This window comes from Bos grunniens, chromosome 4, assembly GCF_055505025.1.
Source record: "Bos grunniens cultivar Pamir isolate PY7600 chromosome 4, Bosgru_T2T1.0, whole genome shotgun sequence".
Classification (NCBI taxonomy): domain Eukaryota; kingdom Metazoa; phylum Chordata; class Mammalia; order Artiodactyla; family Bovidae; genus Bos; species Bos grunniens.
In genome coordinates this window covers 110,896,252-110,920,700 of record NC_141168.1, presented here as the reverse complement: position 1 = coordinate 110,920,700, position 24,449 = coordinate 110,896,252, and the positions used below count along the sequence as shown (strand labels likewise).

Genomic DNA, 24,449 nt, shown 5'->3' with positions numbered 1-24,449 from the left:
TCTCAAAATGTAACCTGTGACAGTATGTTCAGCTTTTACTCCTAGTTGTTTTGTGTGTGTGTATATATTACTGTGTTTTAGGAAATAGCTGACATGTAAATCACCATGTTTTGTTGTATGTGTGTGTGTTTTTTCCTAATAGGACTAGTAGATGCTGCAGTCGATGCAGCGCCTGGAGCAGGTGTGTTTACACAGTTGCATGGCCATTGGGTGACCCTTGGATTTTTCAGTCAACTAATATATCTCTAATTTTGCTGCTGTGTTTTATACTTACAAGTTTTTCTAACAACAAAAAAAACTTTTCTTACAATAAAAATTTGGAATTAAAAACTGAGATTCATAGTGACCATCATCATATTATTCCCACAGAGCTTAAGACTATTTCAGTTTTTTCAAGAAAATGGATGAAATAGTGGTAGGCAATATAATATAAATTAAAAGTTATTTTCTTTAACGAATATATTAAGTTCTTACAACCTATGCCTTTTTACAGTACTCTTTTCTAAATCAGTATCTAAGATGATGGTATCAACAAGATCAGTGAAATTTAGTGAAGAGACTTTCTGGTTGATTACTTTTGTATTAACATCTAAATCAGCGTTGTTTAAAAGGAAAGCTGCTTTCTGTAGATTCTTAATCCTGAGTACAGTGTCGACAGACCAGTTAGTGTAAAGACTCTGGAGTTACAGTCATTCCATTTTCTTCATTAGACAATTGTTTTACTTTGCTGTATAAAATTTATTATTGTATGACTAATAATAGCTAAAACTTACATGTATATGTAGTCCTTACATAGTCTAGGCACTATTTTTCACACATTGATATATTAACTTATTTGATATATTATAAATTAACTTATTGTGGGGAAATAACTCAGAGGTCAGTACTGTTATTAACTCCCATTTGACATACAAGGAAATTGAAGGACATCATATTAAATGTCAGAAGTGGTAGAGTTAGGATGTTAACCCACAGTCTTTGCGCTTAAGCACCACACTGCCTCTCATACTTGTCAGTTTTCCCTTGATACACATACATGTGAATGTGTAAGACTAACTCAGGAATGTGGATCAAATAAGGAGAAAGACTAACAGGAAATTCTGATTCTGGTTATGTTTCTTTTCTGTAACTCTTACTTACCTTGGTTAAAAATTTACAGTATTTGATTTTCGTGTGTGTTGTGTATGCATATAAAAATGACTTTACAGGTTTGGAATGGATTGACTTTCGCCTGAGGTGAGTTATTTCTGTGCTTGCATTTGGTTAGATTTTGCTCGTTTCCTTGTAGTGAAAGTGGACTTTGAGGGGGTCATTTGCTGTGTTCTTTTATTGTTTTTAGTGATAGGACATAATTCTTTTTGTTAATTCTGTATGATTTTATTGATACTAGCTTGCTTACTTATATCGGAATGTGTTATTTTGATATTTTCACATAAGTATTTTCCTTTTTCACATGTTTTTGAAATGAAACTCAGCCCCTTAACTTCATGAAGTTAAAATCTGAACACAGTTATGGGTGATTTCCTTATCATAACATCATTAATTGTGACTTAATGTAGTATGTTTTTGCATTCATGAACAGAATTACTACAGGAGACAGAAAAACTGATGAAGGAAAAACTAGAGGTACAGTGTCAAGCTGAAAAAGTGCGTGATGACCTTCAAAAACAAGTGAAAGCTCTAGAAATGGACGTCGAAGAGCAAGTCAGTAGATTTATAGAACTGGAACAGGAGAAAAATGCTGAACTAATGGATTTAAGGCAACAAAACCAAGCACTGGAAAAGCAGTTAGAAAAAATGAGAAAATTTTTAGATGTAAGTATTCTCAACTTTAATAACTTTTTCATGGGAATGCTACTTGCTACTGTTCTATGTTGTGGATTTTAAATTATGAAAAGACTTAAATTCTACTATTTTTATCTGTGTCATCTAATTAATTAAAAAGTATTACTTAAAAATTTTTATTATGCAGCTTTTAGAATTAAAAGCAGTACCAACAGATTACGAATAAGCCCTACCAGTTAGCCTTTCCAGATTCATAGTTAAGAAACTTGTCCTAGCCTTTTTCTGAACCAGTAGTCAGACCAAGTAAGGATCCTAAGAGCTAACTGTCCACCATTTCACCCATAAAACGTATACACACGAGTAACAGTGTGCCCTGGAAGCAAAGAACTGCAGCTGTTTTATGCTGTCATTACTGTCTTCCAAAAAAGATGTTAAATCTCTAATTTCATGTGGATTTTCTTCTTTGGAGTTTCATTAAGTCTTATGTTATCTTCACAGATCAGAGAATCAGATTCTAAAATACATTGTAATTTTAGGTATTTTAAAAAACCTATATTAAAATGAAAAAAATGTAACTACAACACAATTTGTTCTACTTATTTTGCCTAAATATTGGGAGTCCTCCTTTGTTCCAAAAAAGTAAATGCATTTTAAGGAGACCATTTTAATTTCATTTTGTATTTAACATTACTTGAATTGTAAAAAGTGTTGTGCTTCAGATAACATTTAAGTGCTTGCATTTTTGCTGAAGAGCCGTGGGTTATGTATCATACAAGAGCCCTACTAGGCTATGTACCATGCAACAAGTGTTATCTTTTTAAACCTTTTTGGTTTGGAGCATTTCTGTGATCATCAGTCGTTCATCTTCAAACAGGCAACTGTGCCTACAATTAAAGGGAAGTAAGGGAAATAATAACGTCAATAAATATTATTTCTTCAGTTACTATCATTATTAAACTTTAGGAGCAAGCTGTCGATAGAGAACACGAGAGAGATGTATTCCAACAGGAAATACAGAAACTAGAACAACAACTTAAGGTCGTGCCTCGATTCCAGCCTGTCAGTGAACACCAAACTAGAGAGGTAATGTTTTTATTGATACTGTCTTCCGTACGTTAATTTGTATATTATATATAAAGTAAGATTCATATCTTAAAAAACTTGAATTCTTTCTATTGTATATCAGTTTTCAAAATCAGAAACTTAAATATTACTTCAATATGAGAAGGTAAAGATACCAAAGAAGTATAAAATACCTATAACTCATTGTCGTAAAATGTTATCTACAGTCTTATTTAACAAAAGGTATCTTTAAAAACAAAAAACCAGAAGGAATCTGATGTAGAAAAGCGTTATCTACTGGAGCAGTAGAAAAGTTAGCAGTCCCCACAGTTCATAGTCATTCTTTGTGTTCCTGACATATTCTAGATTTTGAAAAATAGCTGTGTGTTTGTTGAATCTGAAAAGAATATTTAAGCTCTAGAACTTAGTCATTTCCTACTATTTGTTTCCTTATTATTAAAAAGGGTAATTTGCCTCATTCATAAAACTTTAGGAAACTAAGTTAGGAAACTAACAAAAAGTATGTGTTTGATTTTCTTCCAAAACATTGTGATCCATTTGTTTTCTTCTTATTTAGCCAGATCTGATTCTCTAGCTTCTGATTTTCTCAGGACCAAAAAAAAAAAAAAAAGAAACATCTAGCTGTTACCAGTACATTGTGCCATTTTGCTCTGCCTGCTTTATTGTCTTCTCCTTTAACCTTACTTCAAGTCTTAGTCCAGCCTTGGTTGTTCAGGCTTCTCCTCAGGCTTTATTACTGTCCTTTCTCAACCTCTAATTGTAGGTAAGCTAGCATTTCTTTTAATGTTTTAAGGAAGAAGTGCCATTTTTAGATAATTTCCTCTAAGAATCTCACTGAAATAAGGTAGAGTTTCTTTTTTCTTACCATCATATTTCTTTTTTTAATAAGCTTTCTCCATTTGAGCACAACTAATTTCACAAGCTCTCTTACTGATCTTTCCTATATCCTTCCATCTGCTTCTTATCCAAATCACTTTTTCAGGGCACATGGATCCCTTGCACTGCCTGGCATCCTGATCCCTCTCCTAGGCTGGTGGAATGTGTGGGCTGAAAAGCTTTTTTCCAAGTAACTGTATTAAAGGTCCCCAGTTCCCTTCTGTCCCTATGGTATTTTAGAACCACTGTATTATTATATATGTTGATAAACCGTTGGTGGAAAGAAAAGTATAATCCATGAAAGTTTTTTAGGTCATTGTATCTCACATATGAATGTAAGTACTGTGTAAACTTGTTTTCTTTATTAGGTTTTAGTGTGGTTGTGCCATTAGAGCTAGCAATTCAACATTATTCAAAAATGCATTTATTTTTTCCTCCTAGCTAGGGAAAGCCTTAGTCTTAACAGAACTCTCTTAAAAGAATTGGTGAAAGCAATATTATTTCTCTTTAGTGCTGCTTAGAAGCATCAACTCAGAAAACGTTGCTGTAGTTGGAGGTGATAGTGCCATCCTTATCAAAAATACAATTAAGCATAGGATCTAAAAAAATCTGAAAGGAGGATAGATTTATTACTAACATCCTTACATATTTTAACATTACAGTTTTTGCTTATTATATTTCCAGGTTGAGCAGTTAACAAATCATCTGAAAGAAAAAACGGACAAGTGCAGTGAGCTTTTGCTGTCTAAAGAGCAGCTTCAGAGGGATATACAGGAGCGGAATGAAGAAATTGAGAAATTGGAGTTCAGAGTAAGGGAGCTGGAGCAAGCCTTACTCGTTAGTGCAGACACTTTTCAAAAGGTGTGACATTTTCTTTGGGTTAATTTTATCAAGTGTTTTAGTACAGATTATGCTTAGTTGCATGAACATGTTTATTTACATAAAAAAATTACTAAGGACTCTTTTTTTTTTTTTAGTTTTCTGAATGTTGAGTTTTGTTTTTTTTTTTAATTTTATTTTATTTTTAAACTTTACATAATTGTATTAGTTTTGCCAAATATCAAAATGAATCCGCCACAGGTATACATGTGTTCCCCATCCTGAACCCTCCTCCCTCCTCCCTCCCCATACCATCCCTCTGGGTCGTCCCAGTGCACTAGCCCCAAGCATCCAGTATCGTGCATCAAACCTGGACTGGCAACTCGTTTCTTACATGATATTTTACATGTTTCAATGTCATTCTCCCAAATCTTCCCACCCTCTCCCTCTCCCACAGAGTCCTTTAGACTGTTTTGTACATCAGTGTCTCTTTCGCTGTCTCATACACCGGGTTATTGTTACCATCTTTCTAAATTCCATATATATGCGTTAGTATACTGTATTTATATTTTTCCTTCTGGCTTACTTCACTCTGTATAATAGGCTCCAGTTTCATCCACCTCATTAGAACTGATTCAAATGTATTCTTTTTAATGGCTGAGTAATACTCCATTGTGTATATGTACCACAGCTTTCTTATCCATTCATCTGCTGATGGACATCTAGGTTGCTTCCATGTCCTGGCTATTATAAACAGTGCTGCGATGAACATTGGGGTACACGTGTCTCTTTCCCTTCTGGTTTCCTCAGTGTGTATGCCCAGCAGTGGGATTGCTGGATCATAAGGCAGTTCTATTTGCAGTTTTTTAAGGAATCTCCACACTGTTCTCCATAGTGGCTGTACTAGTTTGCATTCCCACCAACAGTGTAAGAGGGTTCCCTTTTCTCCACACCCTCTCCATCATTCATTATTTGTAGACTTTTGGATCGCAGCCATTCTGACTGGTGTGAAATGGTACCTCATAGTGGTTTTGATTTGCATTTCTCTGATAATGAGTGATATTGAGCATTTTTTCATGTGTTTGTTAGCCATCTGTATGTCTTCTTTGGAGAAATGTCTATTTAGTTCTTTGGCCCATTTTTTGATTGGGTCGTTTATTTTTCTGGAGTTGAGCTGTAGGAGTTGCTTGTATATTTTTGAGATTAGTTGTTTGTCAGTTGCTTCATTTGCTATTATTTTCTCCCATTCTGAAGGCTGTCTTTTCACCTTGCTAATAGTTTCCTTTGATGTGCAGAAGCTTTTAAGGTTAATTAGGTCCCATTTGTTTATTTTTGATTTTATTTCCAATATTCTGGGAGGTGGGTCATAGAGGATCCTGCTGTGATGTATGTCCGAGAGTGTTTTGCCTATGTTCTCCTCTAGGAGTTTTATAGTTTCTGGTCTTATGTTGAGATCTTTAATCCATTTTGAGTTTATTTTTGTGTATGGTGTTAGAAAGTGGTCTAGTTTCATTCTTTTACAAGTGGTTGACCAGATTTCCCAGCACCACTTGTTAAAGAGATTGTCTTTAATCCATTGTATATTCTTGCCTCCTTTGTCAAAGATAAGGTGTCCATATGTGCGTGGATTTATCTCTGGGCTTTCTATTTTATTCCATTGATCTATATGTCTGTCTTTGTGCCAGTACCATACTGTCTTGATAACTGTGGCTTTGTAGTAGAGCCTGAAGTCAGGTAGGTTGATTCCTCCAGTTCCATTTTTCTTTCTCAAGATCGCTTTGGCTATTCGAGGTTTTTTGTATTTCCGTACAAATTGTGAAATTATTTGTTCTAGCTCTGTGAAGAATACTGTTGGTAGCTTGATAGGGATTGCGTTGAATCTATAAATTGCTTTGGGTAGTATACTCATTTTCACTGTATTGATTCTTCCAATCCATGAACATGGTATATTTCTCCATCTGTTAGTGTCCTCTTTGATTTCTTTCACCAGTGTTTTATAGTTTTCTATATATAGGTCTTTAGTTTCTTTAGGTAGATATATTCCTAAGTATTTTATTCTTTCCATTGCAATGGTGAATGGAATTGTTTCCTTAATTTCTCTTTCTGTTTTCTCATTATTAGTGTATAGGAATGCAAGGGATTTCTGTGTGTTGATTTTATATCCTGCAACTTTACTATAGTCATTGATTATTTCTAGTAATTTTCTGGTGGAATCTTTAGGGTTTTCTACGTAGAGGATCATGTCATCTGCAAATAGTGAGAGTTTTACTTTTTCTTTTCCAATTTGGATTCCTTTTATTTCTTTTTCTGCTCTGATTGCTGTGGCCAAAACTTCCAAAACTATGTTGAATAGTAATGGTGAAAGTGGGCACCCTTGTCTTGTTCCTGACTTTAGAGGAAATGCTTTCAATTTTTCACCATTGAGGATAATGTTTGCTGTGGGTTTGTCATATATAGCTTTTATTATGTTGAGGTATGTTCCTTCTATTCCTGCTTTCTGGAGAGTTTTTATCATAAATGGATGTTGAATTTTGTCAAAGGCTTTCTCTGCATCTATTGAGATAATCATATGGTTTTTATTTTTCAATTTGTTAATATGGTGTATTACATTGATTGATTTGCGGATATTGAAGAATCCTTGCATCCCTGGGATAAAGCCCACTTGATCATGGAAAAAGATTTTCCATGCAAATAGGGACCAAAAGAAAGCAGGAATAGCAATACTCATATCAGATAAAATAGACTTTAAAACAAAGGCTGTGAAAAGAGACAAAGAAGGTCACTACATAATGATCAAAGGATCAATCCAAGAAGAAAATATAACAATTATAAATATATATGCACCCAACATGGGAGCACCATAGTACGTAAGACAAATGCTAACAAGTATGAAAGGAGAAATTAACAATAACATAATAATAGTGGGAGACTTTAATACCCCACTTACACCTATGGATAGATCAACTAAACAGAAAATTAACAAGGAAACACAAACTTGAAATGATACAATGGACCAGTTAGACCTAATTGATATCTATAGGACATTTCATCCCAAAACAATGAATTTCACCTTTTTCTCAAGCGCACATGGAACCTTCTCCAGGATAGATCACATCCTGGGCCATAAAGCTAGCCTTGGTAAATTCAAAAAAATAGAAATCATTCCAAGCATCTTTTCTGACCACAATGCAGTAAGATTAGATCTCAATTACAGGAGAAAAACTATGAAAAATTCCAACATATGGAGGCTGAACAACACGCTGCTGAATAACCAACAAATCACAGAAGAAATCAAAAAAGAAATCAAAATTTGCATAGAAACGAATGAAAATGAAAACACAACAACCCAAAACCTGTGGGACATGGTAAAAGCAGTCCTAAGGGGAAAGTTCATAGCAATACAGGCACACCTCAAGAAACAAGAAAAAAGTCAAATAAATAACCTAACTCTACACCTAAAGCAACTAGAAAAGGAAGAAATGAAGAACCCCAGGGTTAGTAGAAGGAAAGAAATCTTAAAAATTAGAGCAAAAATAAATGCAAAAAAAACAAGAGAGACCATAGCAAAAATCAACAAAACCAAAAGCTGGTTCTTTGAAAGGATAAATAAAATTGACAAACCATTAGCCAGACTCATCAAGAAACAAAGGGAGAAAAATCAAATCAACAAAATTAGAAACGAAAATGGAGAGATCACAACAGACAACACAGAAATAGAAAGGATCATAAGAGACTACTGTCAACAATTATATGCCAATAAAATGGACAACGTGGAAGAAATGGACAAATTCTTAGAAAAGTACAACTTTCCAAAACTCGACCAGGAAGAAATAGAAAATCTTAACAGACCCATCACAAGCACGGAAATTGAAACTGTAATCAAAAATCTTCCAGCAAACAAAAGCCCCGGTCCAGATGGCTTCACAGCTGAATTCTACCAAAAATTTAGAGAAGAGCTAACACCTATCCTGCTCAAACTCTTCCAGAAAATTGCAGAGGAAGGTAAACTTCCAAACTCATTCTATGAGGCCACCATCACCCTAATACCAAAACCTGACAAAGATCCCACAAAAAAAGAAAACTACAGGCCAATATCACTGATGAACATAGATGCAAAAATCCTTAACAAAATTCTAGCAATCAGAATCCAACAACACATTAAAAAGATCATACACCATGATCAAGTGGGCTTTATCCTAAGGACTCTTGATATTGTTGCATAATGTATCTGTATGTCTTCATTAACATCATAACCATTTCTGTTTATTCTTTTTTTTTTTTTTAACTTTACAAATTGTATTAGTTTTGCCAAATATCAAAATGAATCTGCCACAGGTATACATGTGTTCCCCATCCTGAACCCTCCTCCCTCCTCCCTCCTCCCTCCTCCCTCCCCATATCATCCCTCTGGGTCGTCCCAGTGCACTAGCCCCAAGCATCCAGTATCGTGCATCAAACCTGGACTGGCAACTCATTTCATACATGATATTATACATGTTTCAATGCCATTCTCTCAAATCTTCCCACCCTATTCTTTTCTCCAAATATCCCTTGCATACTGGGTCCTGAATAAGAAAGATTAAGCCAGAAGACTTAATTACCCTTTAAAGCATTAATAAGATTCTAAAATAACAGCCAAGTGAAAATCTGTAGGCACCAGTTCAGGCTGTAGGCACCAGTTCAGGCTGATGCCGTGCCCCAGGCTAAGAAGCAGTGAGATCTGTTCCTATTATGCTAAAGAAAAGCAGGATAAGGAACTTTGGGAATGTAGGAGATGAGGGGATAGCCTTCATTTTACCTGAGAAATGAATTTTAAGATTGTCAGGCATTCTTGTTTTAATTTATATAAAGTACATTCAAGAGTGAATGTTGTAACTTTTGATTGTTCACTAATGTAGACTACTTCTAATTCAAGAAACACTTCTCCAATTAAAATGGATAATTAGGATTTAATGTCTGAAATTTTGAGAAAATTTTTATGTATTTAAAGGTAGAGGACCGAAAACACTTTGGAGCTATAGAAGCTAAAGCAGAATTGTCTCTAGAAATACAATTGCAGGCAGAGCGAGATGCCATAGACAGAAAGGAAAAAGAGGTAAGTTTATTTTTAATGACAAAATGTGGCTTGAATTACTTTAGAAAATTTAATTTGATTAGAATGGAGTTCATGGTGTGAAACCAAAGTATATAGACTGTTTCTTAGCTCATTGCCTAAGCTGCCGTTGAAGGCAGTAAACATTTAAACGAGTAAACTGGAATGAAGAAGAGGGGACACATGGCCTGGACAGGAAGGGAGTTTTGAGGACAAAAAGGTGGCCAGTTTGGTAGGTATGAATTAAATGAAGACGAGAGGAGAGAGAGAGAGTAGTGTTGGGGCACAAGGAAGTATCTTCCTCCTGGCCTTGCCATGGGCTTTGACTTACTGCTGCTTTCCTGTGGAGTTTGTTTTTTCTAAAGTTATATTTCCCTGGGAGATAGTAGTGACTTTTTACAGTGTACTAATATACATCTTCTTAATTCTATAAAGTTCTTTTATGTTTTTCTGCTCCCTCCCTTCCCCCTACCCCGAGAAAACCAGAAGATGCACTTTTAAAACAGCCATCATTTTCAAGTCCTAATTATTTGAACCTTTGTCTATCATCAGTTTTTCTCTAGCATATTGTTCCTTGCTATCTAGCTATAGCATATCATTTTAAATGTTTCAAAAGTTTCAATTACATTTTTATCTCTTTCCATATAATTTTCTCAGAACATTTGATGTGTATTTATTGAGTGTAAACAGTTTATAAGTGTTAATGAGTACTTTGAAAAAAAGAAGATTGATTTAGATGTCACCTAAAACTATAGCTCAGAGAACTTGTAGTTTAGAGAAGAAAAAAGTCATCTATATAAATGATGGAAATGATTATTTTCATGAAAATTATTATTTTCTCATTATCTCATAGTACTAACTAATGTTTATCTGAGAGATTCTTATTTTACTTTTTGGCTTTTATGTGAGTGACTGGGGACACTTTTGTGGACATATAATCACTTGTTAATGTGTGCTTCAAAAAAAATTAACATTTAAAGATTTCTCTTACACTAAATAATCAAATAGATGATCTGCTTTCTAAAAAATGGGACTCCAAAACTGGTCACAAGGCAGAAATAATTGATTAAATATAGTAAAATTTTATATTGTCATTTGAATTTTATTTAACACTACTTAACCTCTTAATTTCTTGAAGTAAGGATCTAATAAGTGTCTCCTACTTAGAATTATATTTGTTGGAATTACAACAGACCTTAGAGAGCTTGTATCAACTAGCTACCAGTTTTTACAGATGAAACAGAGCCAGACTTGCTGAGTGAGTAAAGAATTAAGTTGACAGCTAACCTTGATCTACTCCAGTATCCTTGCCTGGGAAATCCCATGGACAGAGGAGCCTGGCAGGTGACAGTCCATGGGGTCACAAAAGAGTCAGACATAAGTTAGCGACTAAACAACAAACTTGGTCTACTAATTTTGAATAACAGTGACAAGTGTTCTATCAGAACCTAGTCACTCAGTAAGTGGAGACTGAAAGATAGGGATGTAAAATTGAAACATATCTTTTAAAGAAAATAACTTCTTATGCATTCTTTCCTGCACTAGACAAATGTTTTCAGATATCTGACAGTATAAACGTAGGATGTCTATGTGTTGTTATATTTGAGATACCTCCCACTACTCTGATAGCCTAATTTGTGTACAACTTTTTAAAAAGTTTATTACAATATTTAGAAATGCAGAGTGAAAGAACAGAAAACCTTAAGATAGATAAGGGTTTCAGGCTGTATAAGAGGAGAATAATGTGGAGAGAAATAGAAGAGTTTCTTTAAGAAAAAGATGCTTTCAATAGGATAGGTTTTAAGTAGAGCGACTTAGCAGCAGCAGCAATGAGATCGAACTTACAAATGACAATAATAAATAATAATAGTTAACTTTGTTGAGGTCTGTGCTAGAACGTGGTCAGTATTTTAATTAATGCCTTGTGTCCTTAACCTTAAACTCTCCGTGAGGATAGGTTCTTTTGGTGTTTCCACTTTATTGAGTAAACCAGATCTTAATAAAGGTTAAGGAACTTGCTCATGGTCACACAGTAAGTAGCTGAACAAGAATTCCTCCTCAATTTCTCTCATTCTGGAGCTTTGTGATGCTTTACTGCCAAAACATCCAGGCATGTTTTGCCTTGCTGATGAGAAATTATCATAAACAGTCATTCAGTATTTGTTGAATTGCCATGTGTAGAGCACCACTGTCCAATTTTAAAACCAGCACCAATCTCAAGGAATCTTCTGTCTAATTAGGATATATATATGTATGTATGTGCTGGACTGTGATAAGTTGCTTCAGTCGTGTCCGACTCTGTGATCCCGTGGACTGTAGCCCACCAGACTCCTCTGTCCATAAGATTCTCCATGCAAGAATACTGGAGTCGGTTGCCATGCCCTCTCCAGGAGATCTTCCAGACCCACGGATCTAACCTGTATCTCTTATGTCTCCTGCATTGGCAGGAGGGTTCTTTACCACTAGTGCCGCCTGGGAAGCACGTGTGTGGTGTGTGTGTGTGTGTGTGTGCATGTAGCCCGTGTGTGTGTGTACACATTTGAAGCCAGTGTGTGTGTACACATTTGAAAGAAAAAATTCTTAAAACACAAATAGGTGCTAATTAATGTAATCCAGACAATCTAGATATCATTTGGTAGCTAAATTAAACAAGGTTAAACCAAAAAGCTGCCATTCTATTTTTAAACCTTAATAATATTTTTCTGGTTCTTGGTTATCATAGCCTCAGTAATAAGACAGCCAGGGACCAAAACTGAAGTCTGGCTGTGAAGAGGAAAGAATGCCTCACCGTGTCATTTTGGGAATTGAAGTCTCTGTTTTGATGCCTCAAGTTCAGCTGCTTATGATGGGAATGTTAGTGCTTTAGATGAGTGCTTCTGAAACTTGAATGGGCTATGAATCCCCTTAGGGATCGTTTTAAAATGAAGACTGATTCAGTAGGCCCAGGGTGAGGCTTGAGAATCTGTGCTTCAAACATGTTCCCATGTGATGCTAGTTCTCCTCCCAGGACTACACTTTGAATATTAAGGCTAAGAATTTGACCATAACCTGTTTTATCAAAAAAGAAAATAAGTGTGAGGTGAGACAGGCAAGGGCAGCAATTTTGAGCTTAAATATCTATGTATGTGTTGAAATAATACCTTGTCACCAAAAGTAGTCATAGAAGATAGAAGAAGTATAAATGTAATCTATTAGGTAACTTTGAAGAAGATATAATCATCACAATTTTCAGGAGACTAACCTGATAATTATATGTGTGCAGCTAATAACTATATTTCAGGTGTTATTACTGAGCTTAATACCAGTATTAAAGAAAATTATTTAAATGTAAGTCTTAGACATTAGTTATTAGAAGTAGGATAAATAATAGTTAAGAATGTCAGGTTCCAGAGGTAAACTCCTGAGGTTCAAAAGTGACTTCCACATACTAGCCTTGTGACTGCAGAACAAGGGACTCCTGTCTCAGTGACTCCCTTCCTCATCTCTGAAATGGAGATAATTCTAGTAAAGATGTATAAAGTCATTGCTACTGCTGCTGCTAAGTCGCTTCAGTCGTGTCCAACTCTGTGGGACCCCACAGACGGCAGCCCACCAGGCTCCCCCGTCCCTGGGATTCTCAAGGCAAGAACACTGGAGTGGGTTGCCATTTCCTTCTCCAATGCATGAAAGTGAAAAGTGCAGGTGAAGTCACTCAGTCATGTCTGAGTCATTACAGGGTTTTTAAAGAATAATACATATAAAGCATATCATGCAGTGTCTTAACAGTGAGTTGCCTGTAAGCGTTAGTTGCTCGGTCATGTCCGACTCTTTGCAACCCCACGGGCTTCTGTCCATGGAATTCTCCAGGCAAGAATATGGAGTGGGTTTCCATTCCTTTCTTCAGGGGATCTTCCCGGCCCAGAAATCGAACCTGAGTCTCCTGCATTGCAGGCAGATTCTTTACCATCTGAGTCATCAGGGAAGCTATAAATGATGGCTATTTATTACTAATATAAATATGATTTCTGTTACAGAAATATTAGGTTAAATGATTTTGAAGGTCTTTGCTTTGCTAATGCTAAGATATAATTCTGACTACGTGTACTCAGTCACTCTGTCGTGTCCGACCCTTTGTTACCCCATGAACTGTAGCCTTAGAGGCTCCTCTGTCCATGGGATTCTCCAGGCAAGAATACTGGAGTGGTTGCCATTTCCTCCTCCTCTGACTACATGTTGGTGTGTAATCAGAATGTGCCCCCTTTCAAGTTCTAAGATGATGAATGATTTATAAGTATTCTTTGGGCCAGCTGCCACTAAATGCTGCCCTTGTATCTTAGGTTGGTCTTAATGCAGCAGTTTTGATCATTAGATAAATAAGCATTTGAAAATCCATTCATTAAAAATATAGAAGAACTTGCAAAGCATTGGGGTAAACAACTGTTCCTGTCCTCAAGCAAGCCCAATTTTTAAAATATAAATAGCTGTTACTATTCACCATTAGTTTCAATCTCTACATAACTATCAAAGAGCAATTGCTTTACCATTAGTGATAATCTGTGCTCAGAGCTGAATTTCAGTTGTCTTATGCATAGGAACACTCTAGTTATTCTCCTAAAATGGTTTACTAACTTACTCTGTAAGTTTCTGTGTGTCAGACCTATGTATCTCTTGGTCTTAGAGTCTGCCTCTGCTCCCTTCTGCCCAAATAAGGCATGTGGCTGCCAAACCTTTTATGGGGTTAAGTATTAATATGGACTGAATTGAGTTAGTCTCATTTGGTGGCTAAAATAACTGACTTAATTCTACAGCTTTCTTGAGCCTTTTTGATAGCAGTTAATTTAACATAAAATAAGATTTAAAATGTGGATTCTTTCCCTTCCTCTCATAACTCTTTTATGCTTTATCAGGAGATAATATTTGGTAGGAAATGGCTCCTTATAGCCTTCCTCTGGGAAGGATAGTTTTAAAGTGTTTAGTTTGAAAATGTCTGGAAGCCACGCAGTTATATCTGGCTTAGAGAAACCCCTTTCCTTTATTTTCATGGCTCACCTGTTTTAAGCATGCATCCTGTAGAGCTTAATCCAGCAGTCTTCATTCTCTCTTGACAAATAAACATCTATATGAACAGTATTTTTCTCTCTCCCTTTGATAATTTTGATATCAAAGATCACAAACTTAGAAGAGCAGTTAGAACAGTTCAGAGAAGAACTGGAAAATAAGAATGAAGAAGTCCAGCAGCTACATATGCAGTTAGAAATACAGAAAAAGGAATCTACTACCCGCCTACAAGAACTTGAACAAGAAAACAAATTATTTAAGGTAATTGCTCAAGGAAAACTTTGCCTCTAAATAATTCATTGTTTTTGTCTTGTATAGTCATAAGTATTAAGCATTTGCTAAATCCAGCTGCTACATAATGCTTAACAGAGGAATAATAGCTGCAAATGGATTTGCATAGAGTTTATGTTCAACCCAACATATGAAAAATTTTGGAGACCTGTATCAAAACATTTTAAAATTTATTGATTTATAATAATTATATAGTAGCTTTGAACATTTTGGGTGCTGTAGCTTGGTAAGAGTTAATTGACAGAATAGTCTAAAGATCACATGTAATGCTCTATCCAACTGGGATGGTTATCTTTGTTCCTAGGATGAAATGGAGAAACTGGGATTTATCATAAAGGAATCTGATGCTATCTCTACTCAGGATCAACATGTACTGTTTGGGAAATTTGCTCAAATAATGCAAGAAAAAGAGGTAGAAATTGACCGATTGAATGAGCAAATTATGAAACTTCAGCATCAACTTAAAATGACGACAGATAACAAGGTACACTAATTTAAAATTACTATATGAAACTATTTAAATTAGAATTTTATTTTTATTGAAGTAGTTGATTTACACTATGGTGTTAATTTCAGGTGTACAGCAAACGGATCTAGTTTTCTCCAGATTATTTTCCATTATAAGTTATTACAAGATATTAAACAGAGTTCCCTGCTTATACAGTTAACCTTTCATGCTTATCTTTTTTATGTATAGTCATTTGTGTTGCTGTGAACATTGGGGTGTGTGTATCTTTTCAAATTAGACTTCTTGCCTTTTCTGGATATATGCCCAGGAATGGAATTGCTGGATCATATTCTGTTTTCCTTTTTTTAAGGAACGTCCATACTGGTTTTCATAGTGGTTAAGCTAGAATTTTAAAGGGCAAAATAGTTATTTTTCAGTTTATTTTTTAATGTAAAAACCAAATAAAACCTAATTCTCTTTTATCCATTAATTTTGATTTATTAAGACATCTTAGTTTAACAAGCTATGTGTATTTGTATCCATTCCTAATATTGTCAAACATTTTTGATGTTTCATAGTCTCTGGTACCTCAGATTTCATCCTATCATTCTAACCGAAATATTAAAAACTTCAAAATTCTTCTATTATGTTTGAGTTTTTAAATAAGATAGTGATATTTAAGCACTATCTGTTATAGACTTTTATTTTAATACTTTTCATCCTTTTCAATTAGAATATATTGATACTGACTATTTTACTTTCAGGAAATCAGCTATTAAATGCATAAATTACTCTATAATAATTTTCTGAAAGAAGTTCCAAGTAAGGTCATTTTTGGTATGATGTAAGGCTTGTGGTCTATATTAAAATTTAGTATTTCTGAGAAGTACTTTTGTGTATATGATCAACACTTTAATAAGATATTGCCTTAATAAAATAAAATTCCCCAAATATAAATACATAGTTATTACATATGTTGCTTTTTTGTTAACTGATAGATTATTGAAGAAAAAAATGAACTTATAAGGGATCTTGAAACCCAGATAGAATGTTTGTTGAGTGATCAAGAACGTGTGAAGAAAAATAGAGAAGAAGAAATCGAGCAGCTGAATGAAGTGATTGAAAAACTTCAACAGGAATTGGCAAATATTGAACAAAAGACATCAGTGGTTGCTAATTCTCTCCCAGAAGAAGCAGATAGTTTAAAACATCAGTTGGATATGGTAACAGCTGAAAAATTGGCTTTGGAACAGCAAGTAGAAAACACTAATGAAGAAATGGCCTTGACAAAAAATGCACTTAAAGAAACCAATTTAAAAATGAACCAACTAACAGAAGAATTATACAACTTAAAGAGAGAACGTGAAGAAATTGAAAAAATCCATAGCATACCAGAGAAAAGTGTTAACTTGGCCATAGATGACCTGAACAAAAACAAACCAGGACTAGAGGTAGTCCTTCCTGAGGACGCTCTTCAGCCCCTAGAAAATCAGACTTACCTCAATTCTTTTGAAGAAAACAGCAAAGTTTCCATAAGCAGCTTGGAAACAAAGGTGCTACAGCTCGAGAGCACTGTGAGCGCAAAGGACTTAGAACTTACCCAGTGTCGTAAACAGATGAAGGACATGCAGGAGCAAGGCCAGTCTGAAAAAGAAGTGCTGGAAAACAAGATTGTAAACCTACAGAATACACTTGAGGAAAAAGTTGCCGCTGCTCTTGTGAGTCAAGTCCAACTTGAAGCAGTTAAAGAATATGCAAAATTCTGGCAAGATAAACAATCAACTTCATCAAAACCTGAAAGAACGAATATACAGAATTTGACTCAACTAACAGAAAATGAAATGGAGTCAAATGTGTCAGCACTGACCTTGAGAATATCAGAATTAGAAAGCCAGGTGGTTGCAATGCAGACTAGTTTGATTTTAGAAAAAGAACAGATAGAAATTGCAGAAAAAAATGCTCTGGAAAAAGAAAAGAAGCTACTAGAACTGCAGAAGCTATTGGAGGACAATGAGAAAAAACAGGGAAGCAAAGAAAGGGAAAGAAGCCCTCCAGGAGACTTTGAAATTCTCAAGGTTAGTTTGTATTTGATCTTTTTCACTTAAATTCTTTAAGAAACTCTTTTCCCTTTTCCTTAAACTTACTGCTAACTTATTAAATTCAAACAATGCTCTTTATATCTAGCAACTCCATATATAAAGGGTTTTTATTTTTAAAAAATGACCATTCTGTATGGTCATATTATTTTCACTAGAATAATGGATACAAACTGTATTTTGTATAGTTTTAAAATCACAGTATTTATTTTACTGCCATAGTCATTATGAGCAGTCGTAAGTAGAGCAGTCCCAAGAAACGTGGAAATGTTAAGGATAGCAAATGTCCTCTGGAACTTGTGTGGATTTTTTCCCTCTTTCTTCCAATATGCATGGTAAGTGTTATCATTCCTTTTACACAATGAAAAATACCAGAATATATTAGTGTTCTAGTGCATTAATGTATGAGTGATAAATCATTTGCTTTTACAGATTCTATACCTGTTAGATTTCATCCTTTCTTCTCTGAAAGTCTGTTTATGTAAAGTTCTAAAAGCGTAGGTATTAGCATAGGACAGATGTGGAAGGACTTTAATTTTCAGATTCTCACTTTATATATTTGTAATTTTGAGTACTGTGTAGTCTTATCTGAACACCAGAAATTAACTGATATATTAGGTTCCTATGAATATTTATTTGTCAAAGAGTAGTGATTCTTTCCATTTACTAGGCTTTTTCCTTCTAGCTAACTGAAACTATATAAATTACTATAAATAATATTTAAAACAGTAATATGACTTTCCATATGATTAAAATATCTTAGTAAGATTTTATTATTTCTTAGTATCTAAGAAATATCTTACCAAACCACCTCATATTTTTTGAGGAGAGTGATATAAATATGAAAAATTTTTGAATAGATAACTGAAACTGTTTCATTAATTATAAAATTTTTTAGGATATATTCTAATGACCTGATTTACCTTTCATTCCCAGAAAAATCATTCTTTGTGTGTGTGTGTGTGTGTGTGTGTGTGTGTGTGTGTACGTGTGTGTACTGACTCAAGAATATAAATTGATGGTTCTAAAGAGTTTCCCTATTTGTTGAAAGAACATGGGTCTATTTAACCCCTTTAATCTGATAGGCAGTTGTTCCTGAAAAAGCTTTATTGAAATATTCAAGTACCTTGAATTTGGCTTTATTTTTTGAAAATGACATGTTTGTGTTTTCCACTACCATTTAGACAACTGCTGAGCTGTTTCATACCAATGAAGAAAATGGACTTTTTGGTCAGCTTGAGACTGTTAGAGCAGAGTCTGCTGCTACTAAAGAAGAACTTGCCAGTTACAAAGAGAAGGCAGAAAAACTTCAGGAAGAACTTTTGGTAAAATTAATAACATAGCTTCTATTTCTACCTATTTTATTTCAAAGTGTATATTCTCTTAATATGAAAACAATCTCAGATCTATAATTTAACAGCTTAGGGAAAAAAAATCTTTCATAAATTTGATGAAAAGTTATTATAAATTTCATTGCTCTCATCTTTCTTGTTTGGTTTTCCTTGGAATCTCTTTTAATCTCTTAAAAGGGGGATGCTTTTAATCTTCTAGTCTAGTTAATAAAGAAGGAGAAGGACGGATGTTAACCCCTGAGAACCAAAAATAGAGTCCGATAAAATGATTTCACTTCTGTGTTAATCTGTGACTTTATATATATGCAAATGTGTATGAAAACTCTGTTTCTGAAATGTTTTCCCTGTTATTCTGTGGAAAATGAGCATACTAACATGATTATACTCTCAACCCTAAATTCTACATGTGATATTTTTACCTGAATGTTCTAAACTGTTGTTTTATGTTTTAGGTAAAAGAAACATATACGGCATTTCTCCAGAAAGATTTAAGCCAAGTTAGGGATCAACTCAAAAAGGCAGAAGCAAAATTATCCTGCTTCTCAGAAAGAGAAAATAATACTGAGGTACAAGAAGATAGAAAGGTCTGCACATTAGAGCCACTTCCTATAAAAGTGGGTCAGAGCTCCGCATCCCAGACAGATGGGACCCTCAAGGTCAGCAGCAGCAATCAGACTCCACAAGTTCTTGTTAGAAATGCAGAAATCCAGACTGACTTAGGGAGGGAATGTTCATCAGAAGAAGTCACTGAAATAATTAATCAGTTTACTGAAAAGATTGAGCAGATGCAAGAACTACATGCTGCCGAAATCCTGGATATGGAATCCAGACACATTTCAGAAGCTGAAACCTTAAAGAGGGATCACTATGTCGCTGTCCAGTTGCTGACAGAGGAGTGTAGTACCTTGAAGGCGGTGATCCAGTGTCTGAGGTCTAAAGAGGTATTTGGTTTTCACAGTGTATTTTTTCAGCATTCTGTGGTTGTTGTTGTTTTTTTTTTTTTTCCCAAAAAAATTTCATGTTGTTAAGAGACAAATTTGGGGGCAATTTCTTCCTTATAATAAAACTACAATTTAAAATCTATCTTTTGTGTACAGTCAAATAGTAATGTCCCACAAAGCTCCGGTGCAGATTTAGAACCTGATGTTATCATTCCTTAATTTCTGTCTCTTATTGTAATATATTAAAATTAATGTCTCTTATTGTAATATCCTGAAGAAAAAAATTAAAGCCTTACTGTAAACCATGGATAGTTTTATTTATTGTGAAAGGTGTGACATATTTGTTTGACAGCATTACAAAAAAAGTGAAATGTTCATTGGACCTTTTTTTTTAATAAAGCAAAACATGTTTTATTTCTTTGTTTTCTCTGATTAGGGCTCCTCAATTCCTGGGTTAACACATTCTGATGCTTACCAAACTAGAGAAATATGTTCCAGTGGTAAGTTATATAAACTGGAATTTTTATAGTACTTACTTAAAAAAGTTTGTTTCTCTTTAATAGTCCATGGTTTTCTTTATTTTAGATTCTGGATCAGACTGGGGTCAGGGAATTTATCTTTCACAAAGTCAAGGATTTGACACGGCGTCGGAAGGCCAAGGAGAAGAAGGTGAAAGTTCAGGAGATTCATTTCCAAAGAAAATAAAGGTACTAAAAGACAGCCATCTTTCAGTAAAACTTAGCGAGTGTAGTTTCTATGTTGAACATAATAGTTTATTAGAAGTTAGTATAGAAGATCTTACTATATTAAGATCTCTCTGAAGAGAAAAATTCATAGCTAGAAGGAAACTTGTGGCTCTATTTAGTTTTATTTCTGTATTTTACAGATAATTAGAGTATAATTGTATAAAGATTTTTAAAACTTTCCATTCCTAATATTTTTGTTTGCCAAATTATTAAAGCAGTCTCAGTCTAGAACCTATCTTCTACATATTTCTTTTGGTCAAATTAGTGCCTGATATAAATCCAAGAAGAGCACGTTAGATAAATAGAAAGAACCTAGGAGATGAGTGCCACGTAAGGGCATAGGCAGTCTTCTGGGATTGGTGTGCCCCTCTGGAGGAAGAAAGTGATGGCAGGCTGGTGTTTCCTTTCTGCAGTGGCTTTTCTAAATCTGTCTGTCTGGGATTCCTCTTTTCATGTCTGACTTGACAGTTTTTGAAAATGTCTTAATTCTGGCTTTTGTGTTGTGGCTTCTAGGGACTGCTGAGAGCTGTCCATAATGAAGGCATGCAGGTGCTCTCGCTCACTGAGTCTCCCTGTAGTGACGGAGAAGACCATTCTGCTCAGCAGACATCAGAGTCTTGGCTGGAAGAGAGAAGAGCTTACCTCAGTACAATCTCATCTCTTAAGGATTTAATTACCAAAATGCAAGTTCAAAGAGAAGCCAAGGTACTCAAAGACTATTGTGCATCTAAGTAGCTTTATATGATTTTTATCAATAATAAGGCACTTTGTTTGCCAAATTAACTGTTGTCTTTTATGATGTTTTTCACATAAATTTCTATGTATTGTTTTAATGCTCCAAGTTGCACACTTGAAAGTAAATTTGTATCCTCTTAGACTTGCAATGCTGATTCTGGTTAGCAGACAGATACCTTGAACAGATATCTAGAACAGTTCTTAGCTTATTTGAAAACTAACTTTTGTTTTTTGTACTCTGCCAGGTTTATGATAGTTCTCAACCTCATGAGAGCACCTCTGACTGGCGAGGTGAACTTCTGCTTGCTGTTCAGCAGGTTTTCTTAAAGGAGCGCAGTGTTTTCCTGGCCGCATTTCAGACCGAGCTGACAGCTCTAGGTACAGGAGATGCGGTTGGATTATTAAACTGTCTGGAACAGAGAATACAAGAACAGGTATCAAAATGAGACTGTAAGAAAAACTTTAAAACAAAGAATGCTTTTTAATAGTAATGAGAAAATGAGTTATTTATTAGTTGTTTATTAGAAATATTTATAGTTATTTATATAAAATGAGTTATTTATTAGTTTTAGAGTAAGTCTTAAGGTTAAAATTTTAACAGGAGCCACTAAGAATATTTAGGATAAAAAGTATTACTACAGATATTTTCTCTTATGTTAGAAAATAAGCAGGACTAAAAATTAATGAGTTAATCATCCAATTTGGGAAGTTAGAAAAACAGTAACAAAATAAGTCTAAAGAAAACAGAAAGAATAAAATACCCTCAGTTCTCTTCATTTGCAGCAGTAAGACTGGTAAAGCTGTTGTGAATACCGAGCCAGCAGGGAAAGCCTGTGAGTCCCTGGCGGTGACATTTTTGTCAAGCAGTCAATGTGTAATCTTGTTTTATGTGCATTTCTGTTTAAAGACACCCTGTTGATTATGTATTGTTGAATCTTTAACATTGAACTCATGGCCAGCTGCACTGTAACTTAAACAAAACTTTTCTAACACATGCATCTTCTCTGTCATGTGTCTTTCAGCCCTGTTGTGCTTAGGCATACTGGACAGTACTTCATGTCTGTGTTTGGGAACCATTTTAAACAGCAAAATCATCAGTAAAAAGCACAAATGTACCCAAAATATGGCACTAAAAGGATGACAGAAAGGACACTTGTTTACAGCATAAGAAATAAAAAGATGGCAAAATATCACCTTGCTCGATTTCCACTAGAAACATGTGAATGTGGCAGTTTTAATTTCTTGCTGCTCTATGCACATGTTTGAGAATGACTGTTAAGAGCATCACAAGTATTGAATTTAGGGTCACAGATAAATTTTCATGAGTAGACATTCTTAAATATGTAATCCACAAATAGGCCCAACTGTAATAAAGAAAAAAGAAATTAATGAAATGGATACACTGGTACAGTAGAGAGGATGAAAAGCTAAAAGTTGACTCTGAAAGGTAAATAAAATAGAGGCTTTTCTGGAGACTAAGTTAAGGAAAATGGTAAAACACCCTTTAAATTTTGGCCACAACATGAGGCTTGTGGGATTTTAGTTCTCCCACCAGGGATCAAGGGGCTTCCCCAGTGGCTGAGCAGGTAAAGAACCCTGCAGTACAGGAGACACAGGAGACGTGGGTTTGATCCCTGCATTGGAAAGACACCCCCTGGAGAAGGAAACCACAACTCACTGTACTAGTCTCGTCTGAAAAATCCCATGGACAGAGGAGACAGGTGGGCTACAGTCCAGAGGGTCTCAGAGAGTCAGCTAGACACAACTGAGCGACTAAGCGCACAGGCAGGCATGCCACGGATGGAACCGGCACCTCTGCAGTGGAGTGCAGAGTCTTCAGCGTGGGACACCAGCAAAGTCCCAAATGTGTTGATGTATGGCAGAACCAATACAATATTGTAAAGTAATTAGCTGCCAATTAAAATAAATAAATTTATATTTTTAAAAAGAGGAAAGTCCCAAATGTAATTTTAAAAATAATTATTTACAGTAGCATCAAATGGACAAATTCCTAAAAGTATACGTACTACTAAAACTGATGAAAAAGTAGAAAATCTGAGTAGACATATAACAAAGAGTAAAATTCGTAGTTTTAAAACTTTTCACAAAGTAGGGCTCAGGATTAGATGGCTTCACGAGTGAATTCTCCCAAATGTTGAAAGACATAATAGTTCTTCACAAATTCTGGCAAAATAAAGAAGGAAACACTCGCCAGCTCATTCCATGAGGCCAATATTGCTCTAACTCTAAAACCAGACAGAAATATCACAAGAAAAGAAATCTACAAACCAAATACCTAATGAGAATAGAACAGTCAGTGGGAAAATGGGCAGGTGTTAAAATATGTGCTCATGAAAGAAATAAAAGAGTATCCAATAAATATATGAAAAGATGCTCAAATAAAATGTGCTGTATTATTCATAGCAGGCAATACTACATGACACTGAAATGAGTGTGAAGTAGAGCCAGGATGGTTCACCAATGTATCCAGTGAAAAAAGCAAACATGAATACAGTATGATGCCATTTATATGAAGTTTTGAAACACGTAAAACAGAACTGTGTATATTTTAGGGGTGTGTGTATATGCAGTGTATTACACAGAGTGCATGAGAGTAGCACCAGACTTAGAACCTAGTTGTTTCTTGAGCAGATGGTGCAGAGGACCGTGTGTTCACGGAGTTGTGCCCGAGGGACTTCAGCTGTGTAGGGGCTATTTCTTGGGCTAAGTACATGCGTGTTTATTATATTACTCATTATATTTTATCGTGTGTTTAAAGACTTTTGAAATAAACGCAAAGACTAATAATCTGTAAAGTAAATCCTAATGATCAGGAAGAGAAAATTAGTAACTTTTCCCAAAATTTTAGCATGTCATACTTCTTCAGACTTCCTGGTTTGTTATTGTCTTTACAACCCTCTTGACTTTTTCTTTTACAGGGTATTGAATATCGAGCAGCTATGGAATGCCTCCAGAAAGCAGACAGAAGGAGTTTGTTAGCTGAAATTCAAGCACTGCATTCTCAAATGAGTATTAAGAAAACGACTCTGAAAAGAGAGCAAGAAATTGATCAGCCAAGCCAAGGTATGCTATAGGACAGGCTCATATGGTGACATAAATGGGTGAAAGAAACTGTTTCATTTTGTTT

General features: G+C 35.0%; 1 protein-coding gene across 19 annotated transcripts in view; it reads left to right on the top strand.

Moving 5' to 3' along the window:
• AKAP9 (A-kinase anchoring protein 9) overlaps nt 1-24,449 on the top strand; it is a 168,288-nt gene that overhangs the window by 124,262 nt on the left and 19,577 nt on the right. For 11 of the 19 annotated variants that reach the window (XM_086397964.1, XM_086397968.1, XM_086397976.1 and 8 more), the window contains 14 exons: nt 1,583-1,815; nt 2,749-2,868; nt 4,429-4,605; nt 9,554-9,658; nt 14,801-14,953; nt 15,288-15,467; nt 16,430-17,506; nt 18,712-18,852; nt 19,332-19,820; nt 20,257-20,320; nt 20,406-20,527; nt 21,080-21,271; nt 21,547-21,735; nt 24,241-24,385. In XM_086397964.1, coding sequence (XP_086254090.1) covers nt 1,583-1,815; nt 2,749-2,868; nt 4,429-4,605; nt 9,554-9,658; nt 14,801-14,953; nt 15,288-15,467; nt 16,430-17,506; nt 18,712-18,852; nt 19,332-19,820; nt 20,257-20,320; nt 20,406-20,527; nt 21,080-21,271; nt 21,547-21,735; nt 24,241-24,385 — 3,387 coding nt within the window. Of the gene's footprint in view, nt 1-142; nt 182-1,582; nt 1,816-2,748; nt 2,869-4,428; nt 4,606-9,553; nt 9,659-14,800; nt 14,954-15,287; nt 15,468-16,429; nt 17,507-18,711; nt 18,853-19,331; nt 19,821-20,256; nt 20,321-20,405; nt 20,528-21,079; nt 21,272-21,546; nt 21,736-24,240; nt 24,386-24,449 lie in introns of all 19 variants that reach the window. The other 8 variants (XM_086397963.1, XM_086397966.1, XM_086397957.1 and 5 more) reach the window with 1 other exon arrangement.